The 22,657-nt window shown below is 40.7% G+C and overlaps 3 protein-coding genes across 5 annotated transcripts; 2 read left to right on the top strand and 1 right to left on the bottom strand.

Moving 5' to 3' along the window:
• The first annotated feature begins 312 nt into the window (after nt 1-312).
• LOC122884028 (prosaposin) lies at nt 313-10,378 on the top strand. 2 transcript variants are annotated; one of them, XM_044213316.1, is made up of 15 exons: nt 313-475; nt 4,509-4,642; nt 4,869-4,943; nt 5,077-5,202; nt 5,945-6,145; nt 6,247-6,390; nt 6,506-6,562; nt 6,941-6,946; nt 7,542-7,709; nt 7,810-7,902; nt 8,028-8,211; nt 8,732-8,895; nt 8,983-9,063; nt 9,286-9,393; nt 9,624-10,378. In XM_044213316.1, the coding sequence occupies exons 1-15, from the start codon at nt 442-444 to the stop codon at nt 9,657-9,659; spliced, it is 1,611 nt and encodes a 536-aa protein (XP_044069251.1). In that variant the 5' UTR covers nt 313-441; the 3' UTR covers nt 9,660-10,378. The 2 variants fall into 2 exon arrangements, with proteins under 2 accessions (XP_044069251.1, XP_044069252.1); XM_044213317.1 differs by lacking the exon at nt 6,941-6,946.
• Nucleotides 9,946-21,396, bottom strand: slc29a3 (solute carrier family 29 member 3). 2 transcript variants are annotated; one of them, XM_044213319.1, is made up of 7 exons: nt 21,231-21,396; nt 20,047-20,135; nt 19,536-19,954; nt 18,644-18,726; nt 16,773-16,999; nt 15,791-15,953; nt 9,946-11,807 (listed from the first exon to the last, which is right to left on the bottom strand). In XM_044213319.1, exons 3-7 carry the CDS (start codon nt 19,857-19,859, stop codon nt 11,171-11,173), a joined length of 1,434 nt encoding a protein of 477 aa, XP_044069254.1. In that variant the 5' UTR covers nt 19,860-19,954; nt 20,047-20,135; nt 21,231-21,396; the 3' UTR covers nt 9,946-11,170. The 2 variants fall into 2 exon arrangements, with proteins under 2 accessions (XP_044069254.1, XP_044069255.1); XM_044213320.1 differs by having other exon boundaries at nt 19,536-19,851.
• Nucleotides 12,489-15,439, top strand: LOC122884027 (zinc finger protein 618-like). Its single transcript, XM_044213315.1, has 2 exons — nt 12,489-14,348; nt 14,695-15,439. The coding sequence occupies exons 1-2, from the start codon at nt 12,749-12,751 to the stop codon at nt 15,042-15,044; spliced, it is 1,950 nt and encodes a 649-aa protein (XP_044069250.1). The 5' UTR covers nt 12,489-12,748; the 3' UTR covers nt 15,045-15,439.
• Nucleotides 21,397-22,657: the final 1,261 nt, after the last annotated feature.

Here is a 22,657-nt window from a genome sequence, read left to right as displayed (position 1 = left end):
CTATTTAGATACTGAGAAAAAGTTATATTATAAGTGATAAGCTATACTTCCACCAGTGGAACTATTGCTGTGCAAAGTGATAACCCCAGTGTTTAGTGTAGAAACATAAAGCTGTAGAATAATTAGCCCACAGGTTTTCCCCAAACATCCCTAGCCACTGTACAACTATTAAAAATCTCACGTGCCTGGTAATTAGATATAGGTGTTTTTGAATTAAAATGTATTTCAAATACGTTTTGAAAGACTTGATCTTAGATTGTAAATGATCACATCAGACACCGTGGCCGAGGCAGTCACATGTCTTGTTGAGTAGTCAGCTGACAGTGAGACGCCATAAAGGCATCAACAAGCCTCACCGCCTGCATTGCAGTACTCTCCATTCTCCAGTCTGCTTCGCCCACCGCAGAAGAACAAACAGACGAGCCGGGAAACAGCGAAGTCATGCTGCTCCTAACTCTGCTTTTCGTGTCTTCAGGTAATGTCAGCATGCAAGGAAACAAAGTAATGGTGTTATCTGTATCGTTGGTGTATACGATTCAGACAGTTGTCAATTCATAATAAAGGCTCTGGTTGTATAACGAAGTGCGTTTCAACATGAAAACACGGAAGCGTTTCAAGTGACTTAGCGTTAGCTTTGGTCATGACCAAATCGGCTAAGGTAAACGCTGCTGTGCACTAACTAGATACTGTTTTAAACACACAAGTCATGCGTTTGTCCTCATTTTATTAATTTGCTACGAATTAGCAAAATCTATAAAGAAGCTGTGTTAAGTGAATCTTGACCGTTTGCCTTTGAAGTTTAAAGGCGTTATTGTTGGCCCGCTCGCTTCAGTTAGTAACGTTAACGGCTCGGCTAACACTAGCCTGCTAGCTAAATATTACTACAACGTTAGCCTACAATTAGAATGTTTATAGCCTTAAGTCCGTATTTGTCGTTGTAGAAATGTAGGAACATCACTATAAAGCTAGTTACTTGAGCAGCTAGCTAACTAACACTTTAGAGATCATTCGCTAGGTGTTTTCTTTTCTTTTTTTTTCTTTTTTTTTTTATAGGTTGATGTTTTGTCATTAAACCAGATCTGTCAGGGCTGATCCGCCCTACCTGCATTGACCAACTAATGTACGTTACTGTATGTGGTGCTTCATTGACCCTCGGTTTAGTTTTATGAGGAAGTTTAGATAGGATCCTGTAAACCAGCAACTTTCACTTCAGCTTTTTGTCAAATGTCACTTGTGGTGGTGTGCGTTTTTTGTTCCTCTGGGAGTTTTTTTTGTTTGTAATGATACCTGTATTTGTCTATATGTGCACTTTTCCAGCTGTGGTTCAGACAAAGCTGGGTCAGTGAAATCAACTGAAGTTGTTGCTGCAATGAAGCTACGCATAACTTATAGACAACAAGGCTATTTATACAATTACATATTGTTGGCTTGGCCTTGTGGCATTTGAAATATGTATCTGAAAATGTCTTGTTTTTTTTACTTATTAACAGAGCACAAGCTGTGATTTCTAACAGTCTACTGGCAATATTGGTTTCGTCAAGTCTTGGTATTTGTGCATTGTGTATTTAGTGCTTACCTTCAGTCTGACTTGTGGTTAAAGGTTGTTTTTTATTTTATGTAATGGCGTTTTTTCACTTTAACATTCTTGCATGTGCTTGCTGCACACATTCCTGGTACATGTCATACGCTTAGGGCTCAATCATATTGTTTCACAACTTGCTGTTGTTGAACAATGTAATCTGAATCCTATTTAAAGCCTTTTGCGCTTCACTGTCATGTGATGCTTCATCACATGAGTTTTCTGTTTCAGAATCATGGTCACAGAAAGTGAGTCAAACATAAGCCTGTAGATGTCAGCCTTTTTTCTGGTTTCTCATAAGACTTGTTGTCTTTGCCTACATGGATGGCTTGTTTTTCTGCTGTGCGTGATTTACATAAAGCAAATAAAAATACACATGTATTTTCAGCTGCTGTGAATTGCCTTACTCAAGTGCTAAAGTCTTGTGCAGAGATGTCCTCCTCATTGGTACAGTCTGTCTGCTTGAGAACAGCTTGTTATTTTGTCTCACTGGTCATGTGACTCAAGTGGAGGGTGGGAGTGCCCTCCTTGGTATGAATGATGGGCAGGAAGGGTTTCACAGTGGTGTAACTGGGTGATATTTTAATTTAATTTTTTTTTTTTTTGGTTTGTCTGTGCAGCCTGACCAGCATTACCAATTCTTGGCTATTATCACCAAAGCCTACTCACTGGAATTGGGCAGCTTTGCATACTGATCAGTCTATATTCTGTAAATTTTTTTTGTCTTTTAAATTTGATTTTATTTCCTAATAAAGACATGTTCATCTTAACAGCAGTGTTTTAGTCATAGTTCCAAATGTGTTTTTTTTTTTTTTTTTTTAAGCCCCCCCCCAAGCAGGTTTTAAGAGTGAAACTATTGGGTGCTTTCCCACATCACTTTTTCAAGTTCAGTAAAATGGAGAACTGTGAACAGTAACCTTCTTTGCAGTTACCAAAGGATATTTTCATTATATGCATAACACTAATACCCACCCTATCTACAACTGTGATGCATATGTAAATAATAAACTCCCCATAGTGTTTCCTCATGGTCTGTTGCTTTCTGACTGGTATTGACAGGCTGGTTTTAGGCCGTAGGAAGTGTCAGCTTTAGAGGCATATGCAAATGCTACTTAGCAATTTGAGCTAATAGGATTTAGTGTGTTTTTCCTTGATTGCAGTTATAAAACAGTTGGTGTATTTACCCACAATGCTCAGTGTTTTTGGACTAGTTCTAGCTTCACTGAGCAAGCACACTGATATTTATTTATTTATTTATTATTTTATTTTTTTTTTTTCTTGGCTCCCTCAACAACAGGACTCAATTGCAATTGGTCAATATCAATTGGTTTGTTTAGAGAGGCTGGATCAGCCCAAACTGACATAGCAGATGATTGAATCAGTCTTTAATAACTGACTGACAAGTGCACTTCTTTATTGAAATGCCAAAATAAACCGTCCGTACTGCAAAGACAGATCCCCCCCCCCCTAACCGCAGCTATTTGACTCAAACTATGCTGAGTCAGTTTTAATACTTGTGAGATCTTCTATGCCAAATTTAGGTACATCTTAAAACTGAGCTGACAAGGTGTAGGTTGACTTTTTTTTTTTTTTTTTTTTTTTTTTTTTTTTCATAGTTGAAAGTAAAACTTCCCTTTTTTTCATGTTAAGGAAGTATTGTTAGCCTTGAATTTCCCCATCGGGGCATCATTCGTATCACCAGACAGATTGATCAAAAGGTGTAATAGTGTATACTCTTAAACTAGACTTACAGAAATTCATTCGTAGAAAATGTTACTTACTCTGTGCTTGTATATCTACAATCCAGATCAGGGCTCCAGGGTGCGACCAAAAATCTGTCAAGTGCGACTAAACATTTTCACTAGTGGCACCGGTGCCCCTAAAATTTAGCAGGCCTGACTTTTTAAAAAAAAAAAAAAAATGTAAACAAACTCCAACTGGGTGTGCAGACATTTGCCTTTTGAATAATACATTTCTAAACACACTTTCTGTAGATTATTTTTGTCAGCGTTGTTGGGATTTTATGTTCATCTTGCGTGTGTGTGTGAGACCACACCCTGTACTCCTCCTACATTTCTTGCGAATGAACGAGAAATCGTGAGCGACTTCACAACTTTAAAACATAATTCAAAATGAAGAGAAATATTGATTATTATTAATCCTGACCCAACATCTTTTTGGAGATGGCCTCGTCTGACTCCGAGCCAGAGCCTCCCTCATACAAAAGGCCAAAACGTATACCTTTCACAGAGAATGGCTTGTCCGTGGCTCAGATATGATAAAAATGGTATTACGTTATGCATTGCGTTTATTGCAAAGCGTGGCTGAAAACAGTGCTTTTGCTGTCGGAGCATTGGCGTTCCGAATTGAGACAGCGCGATGTCTCCAAGAAAACATGTCTGTGCTGTGACAGGTGCTTGAACGGCAGAGCAGCCCCTCTCCCCACAGCAGTTATGCACCAGGTGGAAGCAGCAAACCGAAGCAGTGAGGAGTCAGAAATTATAAAATTTAACACTGCTTATAATATAGCATTTTATTTTTTAACTAAATTTAAGCCCCAGATCATACTTATGAAAAAGGGTTAAATCTAAACCTGACCTACAGCAATGGCACTACCTGTTCCCAGCTCGTTGGGGTGAGCGGACACTTGGACACTGGAAGAAATAAAGACGTCTGTAAAATAAATAAATGGCGGAATCGATGTACATATCATTCATGACTGATGGAGATACAAACTGACAAAAGGTAATGCTTTAAAGGTATTATCGGCCTCTTAAAGGAAGAAACTGAATATTTAATGGGACGCATAAAGACCATTTTTGCTTGTGCCTTATTTTCCTCTTTAAGGCATAACATATCCAGGAATATGGTTTGTCATGTCTGCTTTCTGACCTAAAGTATCAAATTTGACTCTTTGTCTACTTTCCAGCTGTAGCAACCCCTCTGCTTGGCACTGAGCAGTGTGCTCGTGGCCCCCCCTACTGGTGTCAGAATGTAAAGACTGCATCTCTGTGTGGAGCTGTGACTCACTGCCAGCAGAACGTGTGGAACAAGCCCCAGATGGTGAGAGGCACTATTCTTTTGCGATTCATTTAATTATTTTTTTAGCTTATTCTGAGAATTGTGTTTAAAATGTCTGACTAACAGAAGGCACATGCTCCACGTTCTCAAAGTTTCATGTATTTCTTTATTTGTTCTAGATATTCTGTACACTTTCAAATATGTGGGAAATACATTTTTACTTACACACACTGTTTTCTTTTTTTTTGTGTTTTTTTTTTTTTTTAAGAAAACGGTGCCATGTGACTTGTGTAAAGAGGTGTTGATAGTGGTGGAGCAGATACTGAAGGACAATGCCACTGAGGTAAGATGAGGGGAAAAAAATCCCTGTGTTGAGAACCTTTTGATAAGCAAATGAGTTGCCTGCAACTCTACCAAGACTTAAACACTCCTCCTTTTTTTGGGAGACTGATACCCAGTTATTTCTGTGATTGCAGTCTGAGGTCCTCGGGTACCTGGAGAAGGCCTGCCAGCTCATCCCTGATCAAGGTTTGACCGCAGAGTGCAAGGAGATGGTGGATAGCTACTACCCCATCCTCATTGCGATCATCACTGGAGAACTGGTGAGCACTGTCAACCTGTTGGTCCAAGTCTTAGCCTGTTTTCAGTTTTAACTATATATCAAAGGTGGAAGGTCCAGGTTTGTAACAATTAACTGATTTTAACAATTTAGGCACACCACAAGTTAGCCTTTTTAATGGTGCCATTACAAGGTTTCCATTTAGAATCCTATTAAATGCTTTCAAATAAGCTGTAAACAAGTTTTGACAAAGCTCTTATTAAAGCTTATTTGAGTTTGGTTGGTTTGTCAGTTTATCGTTCGGCTTCTTCTAAGACTCTTAAGAAAAAGGTCTATCTGCCCCGCTGTGTCCCAAAAAAAGGGAAAACAAGTGGCTGTAAGCAAAGTGCAGCGAGCTGAATAAGGGCTATTGACGGGGAACTGAGTCAAAGTCTAAATGGGAACAGAGTAGTCATTGTGTAATACTAAACCTTGTGACTGGGAGCATTTGGTGTAGTTTTGTTGCAACTCTCACCTGCTACAGCAACTTTGGGAACAAGAGAGATGGTTCTTAAAGATCCTATAAAAACAAAACATGACTTTTCTACAAATCTTGTCAAAGTTGAATTTCTTTTAAATTGGTGTGGGTCATCTGGGCTTTAAAGCTAGGGGTTATTTACTTTTGCTTACAGCTAACTTGTATACTATCTAAATAAAGTAACTTAACTATAACGTGACTATAAAAATGTGCCAGTTATTGAAGTAACTGAAAGTTGTTTTTTTTTTTTTTTTTTTTTTTTAAAAAGGAGGATCCTAGTGTGGTGTGTGGAGCCATGGGACTGTGTCAGTCTCAGCAGGCAGCCCTGGCTAAGGCTCAGGCCCAGGAGCAGCTTATGTCCAATGAAATCCCTCCGGTTGACCTTTCCCAGCGAGTGGCTCCCTTCCTCCTCAATGTGCCCGAGCTCCTCTATCCTCAGGAGGCCCCCAAACAAGAGGCTCCAAAGCAGGTACACTTAACTCCCCTCTGCACCCACATGAACAGCAATATGTTCTCCACCTGTTAATGAATATTGTCTTCATTTGGCCCTGAATCTCACCTGTCCTGTAGCAAAGTGATGATGTGTGCCAGGACTGCATCAAGTTCCTCACTGATGCTCAAGCGGAAGCCAAGGCTAACTCCTCGTTTGTCGACTCTCTCATTGAGAATATTGAGAACCAGTGTGACCTGCTGGGGCCAGGCCTGTCTGCAATGGTGAGAACCCCATATGAGGGAGAAGTTTTTGATTAAAGACACATTTTTCTTTGTCAAACTTTTTTTTTTTTTCCTCCCAAAAATGCTGTACATCAACTGTTTTTCCTCATTGCAGTGCAAGGAGTATGTCGGCCAGTATGGCACCCTTGTTGTTGAGCAGCTCATGTCCATGGTGAGTGCTCTAACCCTCCCCATTTCATCTGCCTCACTGATTTTTAAGGGAAGTTCAGGAAAACCTTTTTGTTTGCATATTTAAGCCACATAACATCAATGGTTATTAAATTCTAATATTCAATGATAAGCTTAATGAACTGGTCATCAAAACTAATGGGTCTGTGATCATTTGTATGTTTTGGTTGTGCTAAGCCCATATCCAGTCTTGCAGCATCACCTGGCCTTCTGACTTCAATTTATTCATATCTTTAAATCGCTCTGTCTTTTTAAAACATTTTTTCTTAATTTCTGTTTCGCCTGTGTTTCTTTTCTCCCCTCCATTCATGTTGTCTTGCTCTGTTTTCTCCTGCTCTGGGTTTTGTGTGCTGCTCCCCAGGAACAGGTAGGTCATTCTGTATTCAGCTTTTAGCCTCTTAACCTTTTTTTAGCTCTTGCTGCTTGTGCTGTCCACTCTTACTGCTATTCACCTGACACTGCAGAGACTCGTGTAAATGATAATCTAATTATGAGTGAGAATACTTTACTTAACCTGAGCACTCTGCTTGTTTGGCTGATGACTTTAGTGCCTGTTGGAACACTACAGCAAAGGACCACCTTAAGATTCTATCCTGTTTCTTGACATCAAATGAGCATACAAGTGCTCTCATATTTAAAGTATGCTTGGATCTTGTGACTTAGTTTGGCTGTTCTTTCTTTAACACTGGCTGAACTTGTTGGATGAGTCAGTTGTAGAAGTAAAAACTTTTTTTTTTTGTCAGTATGGGTGTATTTTGCTGTGTGTTTGGTACTGGTAAAAGGAAGCTGTGTTAGATTTGTTTTTGTATCATAGAAATGTGTGCATATTGCATGGGTGGTAATGCTGTGGAATGTTATGCAGATTGCGAACACATGGTTTATGCTAACAGCATGCAATATGGCAAGTTCTATAGACCTTTTTGGTTGTGTATCCTAAATTAATTGTCTGTTTCTGTCCTCAGCAACCCAAGGATATCTGTGTCCATGCTGGCTTCTGTACTGATATGAAGAAGTCTGTTCCCATGCTGAAGCTGCAGGATGCAAAGACTGTACCTGCTGCCAAGGCTGTACCTGCGCTCAAACTTTTCCCTGCTGCCAAGATGGAGTCTGCCACTGACAAGTCTACTAAGGTAAGTCATGGTGGGCACCTGACTGCAGACTCTCATCAGTACTTGATATTTTATAGCACAGTATTGTACATGTATGTAAGAACTTGCCTCTCTATTCCAGCCCATGGTGCGTGTCCGCGATTCCCCAACGTGTGCCATCTGTGAGTTTGTGATGAAACAGTTGGAGACTATGTTGGAGGATCAGGCAACAGAGGTGGGATGTGTGCTACTAGATGTATCCAATATGGCAATAAAAATAAATTCTACAAAACGGCTGCCAACGTAATGTTGTTTAGACTCAGCTCTGGTGTCAAGCGGCTCAATCTGTCTTTGTCTCAGGAGGAGGTGATCCAAGCTGTGGAGAAGGTGTGCACATTTCTGCCCTCCACTCTGAGTGCCCAGTGTAAGGACCTGGTTGAGACCTACGGCGAGGCCATCATTCAGCTGCTGGTGCAGCAGGCTGACCCCAAGACCGTCTGCACAGTGTTGGCACTCTGCAATGGTGCTAGCCGTGCATATGTCCGTAAGTTCTCTCTTAAAAGCACGCTTAATGCAAATGTTAGCGATACTGTGCGAGTCATATTAGAAGTGTTTATGAATTGATTTTACTAAATGATTTAAATTTGATACTGACAATAGTACAAGAATAAGATTAGACAGGAAATGATTAAATGTTTGCTGTAAAATGATGTAGAGATGTTTGGTTCAAACTGTGCAGAAACCTCAGGATATGTATGTTTTCTCTGTAAAGAATATAAACTCTTACTCAAGACACTTTCACACCAGAATCTTGCAACATAATTTCTACTTTTAACTGTAATCGGTTGTTTTGAAGTTATAAATGTTCTCCATTTTTGTCTGGTGCTGTGAAATGTCAACTGCTTATTTTAAGTGTTTAGTCGGCCTCATACAAAGCTGGCCATGTCGTATGTGTGATCTCTAATATAACTTTCTAAAAATCAGAAAATGCTCAGTTAGGTGTAAATACAAAGGTGTATTTCCACATATGGGTAATAACTGATTTCTGTTCTAATTCTTTCCAGCTGCACTTGACCAGACTCGCTATAAGGCTGGTGGCTACTGCGAGGTGTGCAAGATGGCCGTTGGGTACATCGATGGCATTCTGGAGAAGAATGCCACAGAGGCACAGATTGAGGAGGCTGTGAGGAAAGTATGCAGCTTCCTGCCCGACTCTTTCCAGACCGAGGTGAGTAGTTGCATCTTCTTACCTTGTGTAACTTTGACTTATCCTCATGTGACTGCCTTGCATTAACCCATGTATATGTGTCAACAGTGTGATCAGATGATTGAACAGTACGAGCCAATACTTGTTCAGCTGCTGCTCCAGATGCTTGACCCAGACTTCGTGTGCATGGTAAACTTATTTATAACTAAATAACAAGAAGTTTTTTTGGTTGTGCCAGAAAACATGGCTCCCTAAATCCAGGAAATTTGTGAAGCATTAGTCATTCCTGACTGTTAATTTCAATTTTTTTTCATAAATTGTTGGTAATAAACAGTAAATGGGATATTTGGCTTGCACTACATGCCTGCTGCCCAGTTTAGTATCTGAGCTGTGTGTGTGTGTGTGTAACAGAAAGTGGGAGCCTGCCCTGAAGCAGTGCGCAGGCTGCTGGGAACAGAGCAGTGCAGCTGGGGACCTGCATTCTGGTGCAAGAACATGGAGACAGCAACTCGGTGCAATGTGAGTAGTTAAGTCACATTTTTTGACCCAGATGTGTCCCCAGAGTTTAATTCTTGAGTGTTTTTTGGAATATGACTCTGTAGTGACTAATGCTGCCCAATAGATGATTCACCTTTTTTTAACTGTATTGCATATCACAACTGATTCTTTAAAACTGATAATGTAAACTTCCCCCCCCCATACAAGTTTGCTTTGAGAGGCCTGTCTAACCACTTGGTTCTGTCTTTTAGGCTGTGGCTCACTGCAAACGCCATGTGTGGGTATAAAGGAAGAGGAAGACCAGCACACACTGACCTGTAGGGAATTAAAAGAAAAATACTGTAGTGCTGCTTCCCACTTTTTAATGTGTCCTGTTTTTCTTTTTAATAAATTTAAAATGACTGCAAATTTATGTTTAAATTAACTGATGTCATGATGGAAAGGGACTGGACATGTTTTTGTTTTTTTGTTTTTTCCCCAGGGGGGAGGTAAGGGTGGAGTGATTACAGTGTATAGTGGCCTGCAGCTCAGCCTGTCCCTGCTCCACTCCTCTGCAGTTTTGCATCATTTGGGTTGTACTTAATTATATTGCTTGCTGGGTGTGGTGTATGTTAGAACACAAATTCCGATGTTTGTATAATGTTGACACAGCATCAGATAGCTGTTGTTCTGATGGGTTCAGGCCCCGGAGAAACTGATTGCAAACAGGAGACTTCTCAGTGTGTTAAGAATGACTGGCATTACTTTTAGCAGTATGTCTGATCCTTAAAATAAAGTTTATATTTTGTAGACAGAAAGTTTGTTCTTGTTTTTAAGGAGCTGATGGAGGTAATTATTTGTGTACCTCCCACTCACCTCCCCAGTGTTTGCACTCTTCCTACTGTTTGTAAATCACTGCGTTTCTAACATACAGAAAGCATCTCAAATTCGATTTGTCTGCTTCAAACCCTGAGCCAACTGTCAGTTGATCTGTACATTTTTAACAATTAAAAGTGATCCCAATCCACTCAATTTTTTTGTTTTTTTTTGCTGTAAATTGAATTTAGCACAGTGTTTATCAAGCTTGTCATGGTGGTCATCTCTACAATTTTGTGTAACCTCAGTCATGTCTAGGTCATTTAAAGAACAAGTTGATATTCTTTAACTCTTACTTAAATGACAACTGTTTTAAGCCTGTAATCTGCTGTCCATTTTCCAAATGATAACCTACAATAAATTTATACACTAATTTCTCCAAGGATACATTTGCTTTAATCAATTTCAGTACAGGAGGTTAATGACCTTGTGAAGGATTTTAAAAAGTTGCTTCTGTTAGGTAATATACAACTGAATTTTTTTTTTTTTTTTGGCGTTAGCAGTACTGTAGTACATTTGTAGTTTCTATGAAAAGGGGGGGGAATCCCTCAATAAGATGCGGCGCTTCTTTGCCATCTGCATAACATTGAACCAAATTTGTACGGAATGTATATTTTTGCAACATGAATGGAAAAATTGTTTGAGTGTCCCTTATTGACTGCACTGGACAACCACTTCCTGATAATATGTAGAGACCTAGTCACAGCGGACACATGAGCCACAATGTAAACATAACACATTAATGTGAGGTATGAAGGAGTTGAGGCCTTTTTGTGAAGAATGGAAATTAAGTTTATCAGCACTTTTCCCTCATGGCAGACGACTGGTGCACTTTGAGGTTCTGTTCATCAGCAGAGGGTACACCGCCAACTGTCCAGCTAGTGTCTGTGTTGTATAGCTCGACTATACCACTGTAACTGACTGTTATTGCTTAACAGCCTGGTCAGATGCAGTGCACAATAAGCACAGAGAAAGCAGACCCAACAGCCAGTCCCAGAATGAGGAAGAAGGTCATGACCACTCCTGTGGCCTCTGCCAGCTCCGGAGGTACCACCTTAGGGCCATATATCATTGGTAGAGTGCCTAGGTAGCCGTTAGAGAGGCCTAGCAGGCAGTTAAAGACCACAGGGTACACGTCATGGGTGAAAAACACAGTGTGGAGGTGATCCCTCGGCTGGTAGTTACAGAACATGAGAAGTGGCACCATGACGGAGCGACACAGCACCAGTACAGGCAGGACTCGGCTGGTGGGGCCGGGGACCTGCAGCCAGGCTGTGGCCTGCCTGCCGCAAAAGTCTGCTACATTGTACAGGAGGAAACTGGTGAGGGGCACAAAGTAAGTGGTTGTCCAGGCACTGCCACTGTCTTTGTGGACAGACTGGATGCCTGAGGATACTGCAGGGAACACCATGATAGAGACGCAGAAGACATAGAAGACGCTCAGGCCGAGCACCCACGTCTTCTTGAGGATAGGCCGCAGTGGTGGGATGGAGACTCTGCTACCTGTCCCTGCTGCTGCTGCTGCTTCCTCCTCGCTCATCACTCCTGGACCGGTGCATGTTGCTGCCAGCATGTAGTGCCTAGAACGAAGAGATGCAGAATGTTTTAGAATTAGTTCATCTAAAATCTTTGAACAGTGAGGCTTTCTGAATTTTATCTGCCAAGTCTGAACTGACCCAGGCAACGTAGCTTTGATGGCTCTCAGTGAACCGTATCTCCACTTTCACAAGATGTATTGAACCTGTCCCCTAAGCAGTAGCCATCATTAGATTGTGTTTCCATTTTATAAATTGCAGTTTTATGTTGTGCACTATTATGCATTTTTTTTAATTAACTGTGAAGCACTTTGAAACTGCTGTTTTAAAAAGTACTATACATAAATAAAGCTGACTTACTTACTGTTTAAGGCCAGGTTAACCTTTAAAATTACTTTTTCATTTCATCAGTCCAGCTGTGTTAAATGCAGCATTAAATAAAGACTAACATAATGATTTGTTTATTATGCGCATTGCTACTGACCTGAATCAGTAGCTGCACATTTAAAATGCACAAACGAGTTAACTGGAACAGGTATGTAGGACTGTGTAGGACTTGAACATTTCTATCTTTGGTACCATCTGGTGGTATTATGAAGAATGACACTGTGGCAGATAATGCACTGTAGTGATGCGCGGATCGGCTCTGACGTCAACCGAATCCGCATGTACCATAGACTGTATATGGCATGTGCGCATGAATCATCCACTCACCACCACCCGAACGAGTGATTAATTATTAAACTTTCAGCTTCTGAAATAGCCTACATTTTTAGACAGCTCTGATGGAGCTCGGGATTTATCAGGAGGACGGCTGCTTTACTCCAAACTATTTCACTGTATGAACCTGGACTGTGTGAGTGCGACCTTTTGGATGCATAGAAGAACACAGAACATTAATTAACATCACACCCTGCCCGCGGATGGGTTGCGGGTGGGTGACATAATACATCATTAATTAGGAAAATATTAATTACATATAAAATATGTGTGAACCTATTTTAAGCTTCATTTTTCGTCAGGCACGAATTAGCAGACTAAATTCATTGCACCAACTGCGGGGTCCTCTTGTGTTCAGGGGGAGCAGAATGGAGGCAAAAAAGATCCGTGAGAAAATTAAAAAAGGAGAATTAAAAACAAAAATAAAGCAAGGGCAGAAAAGTTCGGTGTGGGAGCGATTTAGTTTAGTACTTAACCATGACGAGTCAAGCGCTGGGTATGTCATATGCAACAGCTGCGAAGCGCTGTATGTATACGATAGCCACATAACTGGTACCTCAAATATGGTACATCATGTGTGTGCTAAAGCCAGAAGCCAGCCAGGTCAGACAAACACCTGCTTCGTCCGTCGAGACAGCAAAAGAGTAACGCTACCACTGGACGTTAAATCCAAGTTAGTGGATGACTGCGTGGACATGTGTTGCCTGGATATGCGCCCATTCGACATTTTCACCGGCAAAGGATTCCTCCAGGTGGCCCAGACACTAATTAACATTGGCGCTAAACACGGTGCTGTTGACGCTGAAGCCATAGTGCCCAATCGGCAAACAGTGTGTGACAGGGCAAAGCAACAGGCTGCTGCAGATAAGGAGCAACTATCTGAAGTCATCCACAAAGTGATGGAGGATGGTGGAATTGCTGTTACCACAAATATGTGGACAGACGAATTCAACAAGAGGGCATACACAGTCCTTACATGTCACTACATCAGTGAGAAGTGGCACCCGGAGAGTCGCATTCTGGCTACAGTGGAGTGTGACAGTCATCTCAAAGAGACCAGCCAAAGTATCCATGACCAAATAACCAATGTATTGATGAATTATGGAATAGGCCTATTAGCAGACAAAATAGTTTTCGTCAGTAATCCGGACCCTTACATAAAGGCTGCACTTGAGACCTACCAGTGGATGCCGTGCTCCGCACACATACTGAACACGGTGCTGAGAGACACGTTCAGTGAGAATAATGCACCAGAAGGCATCAAAGATGTGGTGGAAATGTTGGATAACTGCAAAAGCCTTGTCACATTTCTGAAGAGAACAGGGGCTGTTGCGAGTTTAGCGCACACTGTGATTCAAGAATGTGAATTTCGCTGGAACAGCAAAGTCCACATGCTGGAATCTATACTGAAACAGTACAGTGACATCAGAAAGCTCCTGGAAGACAGATATCAGCTGCATCGGATGGTGGGCATCTTTCAGGACAAGCTGATGCACTTGATCGAGTTCCTCACTCTCTTCAAATTAGCCATTAACGAGCTGGAAGGAGAGAGATACCCGACCATTCACACGGTGTTGCTCTGGTTTCTCAAACTCAAGAAACACTGCGAGCCCAAGTTTGGAGATCCATCATACATAGTCCTCCTCCGTGCTCGCGCATCCAGCCTGCTTGAGGAGACTTTGGTCCTAACTCCCACTCACAAGGTCGCCACGTTTCTCTGTCCCAGATTTAAATCACTGAAAATGCTGTCTCCTGAGGACAGACAGGAGGTGATGAGGCAAGTGCGGGCTCTTATAAATGAAGAACCCAGTGTGAGCCAGAATGCAGGCACCTCAGTAACCGATGCATCATCAGCGGCAGGACAAGGTTAGCCTAACAATTAATTTGATTTTTGATTTTGCATTAAGCGGTTATACCGCCGATAACTTAGTACTACTGTGCAGGGTTAAACTAAAACTAAAACATTTTAGTTAACTGAACAAAAAACAAACAAACTAGACTATAGAAAAAAACGAAAACTAATAAAAACTTAACTAAAACAAAACATTTTTAAACAATAAAAACTTAAGTGAAAGGAGCAAACGCACTCTGGAAACTAATTGAAACTAATCTGAATTGAAAAAAATAAAAAACAAAAATACGAAACTAGTAACTGCCACTGTGTATAGGTGTGCGGCCGTGTGCTTTAACAAGCCTATATCTCCTGTTGTAGGTGGACATGACAGCGGACGAGCAAAAAAGCAGAAGGTGGACTTCACAGAATGGGAAGATGAGAGACCCAAACTGATGGATGAAGTGGAGGAGTACTGCTCCACAAACTTTCTATTTGAGGAGTCAGAGGAAAATTTGCTTTCTTTCTGGGAGAAACAAGACCGCTCATTCCCACGGCTGCAGCACCTTGCAAGGAGAATCTTATGCATTCCTGCAACAAGTGCTGTGAGCGAACGCTCATTGAGCGCAGCAGGGTGCAATAGCATTATAGAGGCGAGGCGAAATCGGCTGAATCCTGGCACAGTGGATGCTATTTTATATTTGCACAGTGCGAAGAAAAAGTATAAGTAGATTACCATTACGTTATACTGTACGTTTAGGCTGGATTGGCACCAGTTTTGGTTCTAGGCTTTAGAAGCTACAACCCTTTTCATTAATTTTGAACTGCCTTTGAACGTATTAGCTCTTAATTGTTTGTGTTGGGGAGGTTGCAGTGACATTCAGAATTAAAGATGTCAACCTGTGTTCATTGTGGAAACACCTGTTGCCATTTTCATTCTAAAACTTTTCTAAAATGTTCATTTATTTAAAACAAGCCTACTTCAATATACTATGTTACCATTTAATTACACTTACATATATCCCACTGAGAATTAATGGTAATGTGAGATCTGGTGCACATTAAAGTGTTACACACACTCATACATCAGTACAACACACAATAAAGAAATCACCTGGAAAGCTCACGCTGCTCCACATGATTTAAAAGGCAATATAACCTACAAGGAGGGGCGAAATGTCCATGTGGCTGCGGGTCTCTAAATCGGAGAAAATAATTTGTTCGGGTGGGTGGAGGGTGGATGATTTATGTGTACATGCAGATTCAGGTGTGGTCGGAGCCAATCTGCGCATCACTTGCACACTGCTAAACTCTCTGTAATCTATAGTACCCAGACTCAGATGAAAGTAAACTTTACAGGACAAGGGAATGTGTTATTCTCACCTACATTTGTAAATCGAAATACATGTTTGATAGGTATAGGTTGATAGGTGTATGTATCTGTATGGGAACCAGAATGTCCTTGGCTGCTACTGACCTTGAATATGCCAGCTTGGGCAGCAGCAGGTATGTGATGATGCACAGCAGGATGAAGATGTCTGCTGTCAGGAAATAGGCCAGAGCGCTGTCTGTCACATCCCCCGCCAATGCCAGGTCCGTTATCGATGCTACTACAGTCAGCGTGCCTCCCATGGCTTGGCCTGAGACAAAAAAGGACTTTAGCTTATGTATTGTGCAGTCAGTTAACAAGAGACACTGCCAAATGTCCGACCGTAATTACCTCTACATGTTAAATATAACAATACACAATCTTTTTTTGCCTTTTTAGAGAGGACAGAAGAGCTGACAGGAAATGAGGGAGAGGGGAACGACATGCAACAAAGTTTCCCCAGACTTGACCCGGGAATGTTACGATTATATGGTCAGCGTCCTAAACTTCTAGCCTACCATGATAATTTCATCCGTTTTTTGGTACCTGCTTCTTTCTGTTCTGCACTGGACAAGAGGTATCATTATAACCAGTTATGTTAATAAGGTCAATAATTAATCCCATTAATTAATTGAAAAATGTATCTATGTCACTATACTAGTCTTGCATAATACAAATATAGAAGGAAATGCAGTGAACTTATCTTTAAGGCATTAGAGATCTAAACTATTTTAGAAACATCATTAATATGCAAATATATGCAACAAGGTGCTCCAAAATGAGGTCCTAAAATGGGACCATCTGTTCCGTAGGGGGAAGCTGTCATCGAAGTTCAACATTTCTATAGTGTATTCTTGTTGTGTTCACCAGAGCGAGCCCACACAGACAGACGGCAACATGACAATATTATGTCCTACACACCATGTATGGTGGTGGCAAGACATAAATAGTCACGATAAGTTATTTTGTCAATAAACTCTTAATGAAGCTGCTAAATAGTGCATACTGTATGGAAGACAGCAGGAAAAGTATTTGTACAGTGGTGCTGTAGAAATGCTACAAAGACAACAGTGTAAACACGAGACTGTACCTGATATAAGAGCCTGAGAAATCCTCATGGGGAAATGCCCACTGATCCCGAACATGCTGCCAGAGAAGACACTGGAGGCTCCGCTGACGACAGCCACACTGGCCAGCGTGCCAATGAAGAACTTCAACCTGCACTCTGACACGTCCACCTTCACCAGCACCGTAGTCACCACAAACACCAACAGGATGACAAGAAGAGCAGACAGAATCCGCACATTTGGCGAAAACCTACCAATACACATCACACACACACACACACACACACACACACACACACACACACACACACACACAGGGATTAGGCAGGAGTTTATCAAAGATCAGTTAAACAACACAGAAAATGAAAAAGATGTTTTGTGCTGTTGGAACAATTTGCGTACAATACTGTGTTCACACAAATGTGAGACAGCAAGCTATTACTTATCCACACAAATAATAAATATAAAATGTATTCTGCTGCAGAGATTCTGTTCAAAATGACAAAACATCCCCTTAGTTCCATGTCATCTCAGACCAGCACAGACTGATCAAAGTCCAGAGAGAATGTAAAGAGACACACAGCGTTTACGGTCACATGGTTAATTACATCACTGTAATCTATAAGGCCCTACAGAGGACAAATGTGGCATTGTAACATCCAAACATCCGGAGACAAAACAACAAGTTCACAGAACATGTGAAACTGTACTACAATGCTTTAGTAACAAGTAAGTAAACTTTATTTGTATAGCGCTTTTCACAGACATAAGTCACAAAGTGCTTTACAAAAACATTAGCATACAAGAAAGAAATAGATAAGATGACCACCCGAGCCACATGTAGAAAAGTACAACTAAAAACTACACAATAGATACACATTTATGTAATACAATAGATATACAGTACGTGGTTAAAATAAACACAATAAATATATAAGATGCACGCCTGTTGCATACAGGTTACCTAAGGGCCTGTCTAAAAAGGTACGTCTTTAGCTGCCTTTTAAAAGAGTCCACAGAATCAGCAGACCGTAAGGGTGCGGGCAGAGCATGCCATAGTTTAGGTGCTACGGCCTCAAAAGCTCGATCATGGGTCATAAGGCGAGTGCGTGGGACAGACAGCAAATTTTAAATATTAGACCTAAGAGAGCAAGCTGATGAGTAAGGGCGTAGTAGTTCAGCCACATATGTAGGAGCGTGACCACACAATGGGAGACCTGTTTGATCTAGTCAGTAATCTTGCGGCCGCATTCTGTTTTGTCTGCAGGAGATCAAGGGCAGACATGCTAAGTGAGGAAAAAAGTGTGTTACAATAGTCTGTGTGAGATGAGATAAAGGCGTGTACAAGCATCTCTAATTCAGCAGTTGAAACTACAGATCTCAGTTTATTAATATTTCTTAAGTAGAAAAAACAAGATCTGGTCAGCTGTTTAACATGGGTGTCAAATGATGAGGACTGATCAAATATTAACCCTAAATTACGCAGGTTGGAGTGGGCAGCAGGGGAAAGAGGTCCAATACTCTGCATAATCATGGTGGCAACCTTTTCTGGTCCCTAATAGCGTTAAGACTTAAGATTAAGATTAAGGGAAAACAAAATCCAAACCTACATGGCCCTGTGTGAAATAGTGATTGCCCCGCCTGTTAAAACATAACATAACTGTGGTTTATCACAGTTTTCCCCTTAATAATAACAACCTTCATTTAAAAACTGCATTTTGTGTTTACTTGTGTTATCTTTGACTAATATTTAAATTAGTTTGATGATCTGAAACATTTAAGTGTGACAAACATGCAAAAAAATAAGAAATCAGGAAGGGAGCAAACACTTTTTCACACCACTGTATGTGCATGAGCGCATGTGTGCACATGTGTGTGTGTATGGGGAATTAACCTGTTAACTAGGAGATAGTTGAGTGTTAGACACAGCACAGAGGGCACAGTGGAGGCAATGGCCAGATAGCTTTCAAAGTAGTCCTGTGAATAGTTACAGAAAAGACAAAACATTTGAATTAACTTGAATATAAGAACACACTCATGCACTTATTTAGTGTCTCACACAAAATTAGAGGAAGTGAGAAGGGGGAGGAATATAAAAATAAAACAAATGTTTTCCCTCCTTTGCTGACATTTCTAAGTCAAATCAAATCAAGGATTAATTTCAGAATACAAGAGATTTACAGAATTCATCCAGATGTTTCATGAATTTATCAGCTGTTTGTATTGTCTAAAATAACAACCTGGCTATTAATTGTACTGTTCTCACAAAAACAAGCCTTTTTTGACTAAACTCCTGCGGAAGGACATTCTTTGGTGGTTATCTATCACAATGTACTGCATGCCACCATGATTACTACATCCCATCTGCAAAGGCAAGTTTTCCTATGTTTGTGCACAGATACAGGAAGAACAGTTAACCATAACTTAGAATCCAAAGAATTAATTATTCAGCTGTGAAGATTTTCTTTTACTTTTTTCTAATGTTGTGAGGTTCTTTCAGCTGCGTCTGCCTCCGCCACTGAATAGTAATGGCTTCCACATAGTTTGGAAGCAGATAAACTTAACCGCCCTGACTCTACCCTTCTCTACCTTCATCTTAGTTGCCCTCAACAAGCCTTTTGGCATTTCTAATTGTATAATTGTGTTGTGTGTGAAAGGACACTCAGTCCTCACATCTGTCACAGGATCCATGAAAAGCATGCAGAATGGCACAAATGTGCATCTTCCTGTGTACACACACGCACGATGAACATAGCGCAGTTGTATTTAGTATCTCTGTCACTCACACTGAGGTCTGAACGTTGCTCCTCATTGCTGCCGTGGTGCGTGTTGTTACTCAGTTTGTAGAGCCAGTATTGTTTGGCTGTTATGAAGAAGTTCCAGGGCAGCAGGGAGCCGATGCCCATCAGAAAGAAGATGATGTACACCAGACAGTAAGAGTCCTCTGGACTGTAGCGCACGGCCAGAGGCACTGAGGACTGTTTGGGCAGCAGTGATGCAGAGGGACTCTGGTCTTCGCAGTCCTCATCCTCAGATACGTGGTGGTTGCCAAGAGCAGTCGGAACATAGGAAGAGTTGAGACTGGGCTGCACAGGCTCTGTGCTATTCATTGTCACATACAAAATACAGGATACTCACAAAGTAAAGACAAGAGAGAAAAGGGAAGGTTGAGGTAGTAAAAGAACACTAAGACTGGAAGTGTTAGCTGTGAAGCAGAAGGAGAAAAAAGCACAAGTTAAAAAAATCACTGCGAAATAATAATGTTTTTGCAATAAGTGGGGTTTGGATGATGCTTACGTTTACTTGTGCTTGTCCAGAAAGGAAAAGACAGACTGTGTTTGTTGTGAAGCCATAGAGATCAGTCCAATGGTCCGGCTCCTGTGATGCTGCAGTGCAAGAAGTCACATTTAACCCTGAGAATTATCAGTCAATTCTGGGCATATTGACAGGTATTTTCCAAATGTATCCCTTTATAGATACACATGTAAGATAATTTAAGACCCAAATGAAGCTGGAGAAGCTGTACTCAGTTCATACTCAGCACAAAATACTGAACATGACAAACCACTACCTCAACAGTGACAGAAAGGTACAAAATCAAAAAATGACTCATCACCAGGATTCAGATGATGTGGAATGTGACACGGACACATTGTCCTTTTCTCACTGTGCCACCACTGCAATATTAATGGGGGCGCTGGGATCATTACTATTTGGCAGCAGTGTGTGGATGTAACCCCACTGCTATCTCACAGCAGGAATCAGTCTTTGACTTAAGTGAATTTATTTTAAGTTAAACACTCCATCAGAAGCAACTCAGCATTTACCACACCTATTTTTTTATGGCATGTGACTGTTTGACTCGTTTCGGCAAGCACTCCAGTTTCATCTCACATTTGCAAGCGTTCTGCAAACTACAGCCTCACATGTCAAAAATAAGTAGTGAATGATGCAAACAGGACCAGTCATGAGATATTTCTGCCACTGACAGAAACAGAAAAACAGGCTCTCGCTAGAACCAGTTGCTTGCACAAAGAGGTTATTACTTTAACCATTTAAGGAGGTTAGGGGAAGACTGACGTGACACTACAATGCTGACCTTGCATGCTAAAGCATCATGAGTGCCTCTAATGAGGAACAAGTATTATGCTTATCCAAGAAAAAGCAATTGCACGCTCCCGAACTGCAGACTGAGCAGTATGCCTGTGGTCACTGTGGACTGGTTTCTCCAAAGTTGTTTCACTATTCATTGCAAAATTATTCTGCTCCTCCTGCCGTGGTCTTCGTTATCAGGGTTTTCATGCGACATAAGTCAAGTTACTTGTTTAGTGTGAACACCGCTATATACAGTCAAACACACGGTAACTAACATTACAGGCTAGCTAAGTGGGAATCCCAGCCTTGTACAAAGTATCCAACAACGTAGCTAACATGCTCGACCCGTGCCAGGTGTTGGGCTCATTAAAAAAATGTAAACATACCTCACTGTTGGAGACTGCCTGACCGCCTACACTGACACAGACATCGATTTCACAGCAAACGTTATTTCTGGTCAGCTGACAAACAATATTCTTGAACCGATTCTTCTTCTTCTTCAAGTTTTATCGCGGTCAGAGGCAGGGATCCACCAGCAGCAACAACAATACGACTTCTGGCACGAATCCTTCAAAATAAAAGCGTTATCTGCACAAATTTAAACCAGACTGACTCAAAACGTATATTTTGCACAATAACAACATAATACATTTACGCAATATTTCTTCTAGCCCAAGTCTGAGCTTTATTTAAAAGGTATTGTGAAAATCTAAATAAAATCTGAAACGTAAAAATTTATCCACGCTTTTATTCGGAAAGGCGAACCCACACAGCAGCCTACTTCTTTTCCGGTACAGCTTTTGTAAAATAAAAGCACGTATTTATAAATTAAATAAATTGAATTAATAAAATCTAATTAGAGATTTTACTTTCCCAAATAATACAAAATTCTTATTTGTTGCGTCTGTCTTTAATAGATGCTACTAACTTACAACACTTGGCTGTCCTTTTTGAAAAACAAACAAACACAAATAACACAAAAACATAGTTGCAATGTGGAAATTTGTTTCAAAATGAAGAAGGATAGCAAAACTTGCATGTGACGCAAACATTCAGCAAATGTACTTACCATTTTCAAATGCACAGATGTAAATGATGAACATTTTTTATTGAAAGTCAAAACAAGCTTTTTGCTTTTTAAAAAAATGCTTGAATTTCAAATACTCCTAAAAAACCTATGATATAACTGACAAACCACCAATGTTGAACTTCCATATCATAAAATTTGTAGCATACACGTATGCCCATGTCAAACACTATATGATGTACATTAGTTCCAAAAAATGTAAGACATTATGCTTTTGGAGATAAATTACAAATGTTTCTGAGTAATGTCCAGTACTGAAATCAGTGAATGACGATAAAACTAGTGTAGTGTAAGAAATGTCTCAGTAATCACAATAAGATTTTCAGTTTTTTATTATATTTTACCATTCTGTACATGGGCTTTTGTTGAAAAGTGTGGGTTACCCATCATATTTACCAGGAGAGGGCACCATTGGGCAGCATATAGCAGCGTGTTACTGCACCTCTCTGGAAAATGAAAACAATTACAGCACCTGTAAGTAGAAAAAAGACCAAAAAAAAAAAATGAAAACCTGCAGACTCTTGGTGAGACCACTTGATGAGTGGACACCACTGGACTAATCATTATCAGATGAGTCACTGTCCAAATGTGGAGCCTATCCAACTTACTGCTGCTGAACTGCTGTTTCCCCAACAGATCAAACTGTGCAGAGCCAGTCTTAGGGGATCTCAAAAATTGCTATTATCATTTCATGCAGAAGAAGAATATGTGTTGTAAATGCTGTAC

Source organism: Siniperca chuatsi, linkage group LG11, assembly GCF_020085105.1.
Source record: "Siniperca chuatsi isolate FFG_IHB_CAS linkage group LG11, ASM2008510v1, whole genome shotgun sequence".
NCBI classification, from domain to species: domain Eukaryota; kingdom Metazoa; phylum Chordata; class Actinopteri; order Centrarchiformes; family Sinipercidae; genus Siniperca; species Siniperca chuatsi.
This window is presented reverse-complemented; position numbering and strand designations above follow the sequence as displayed.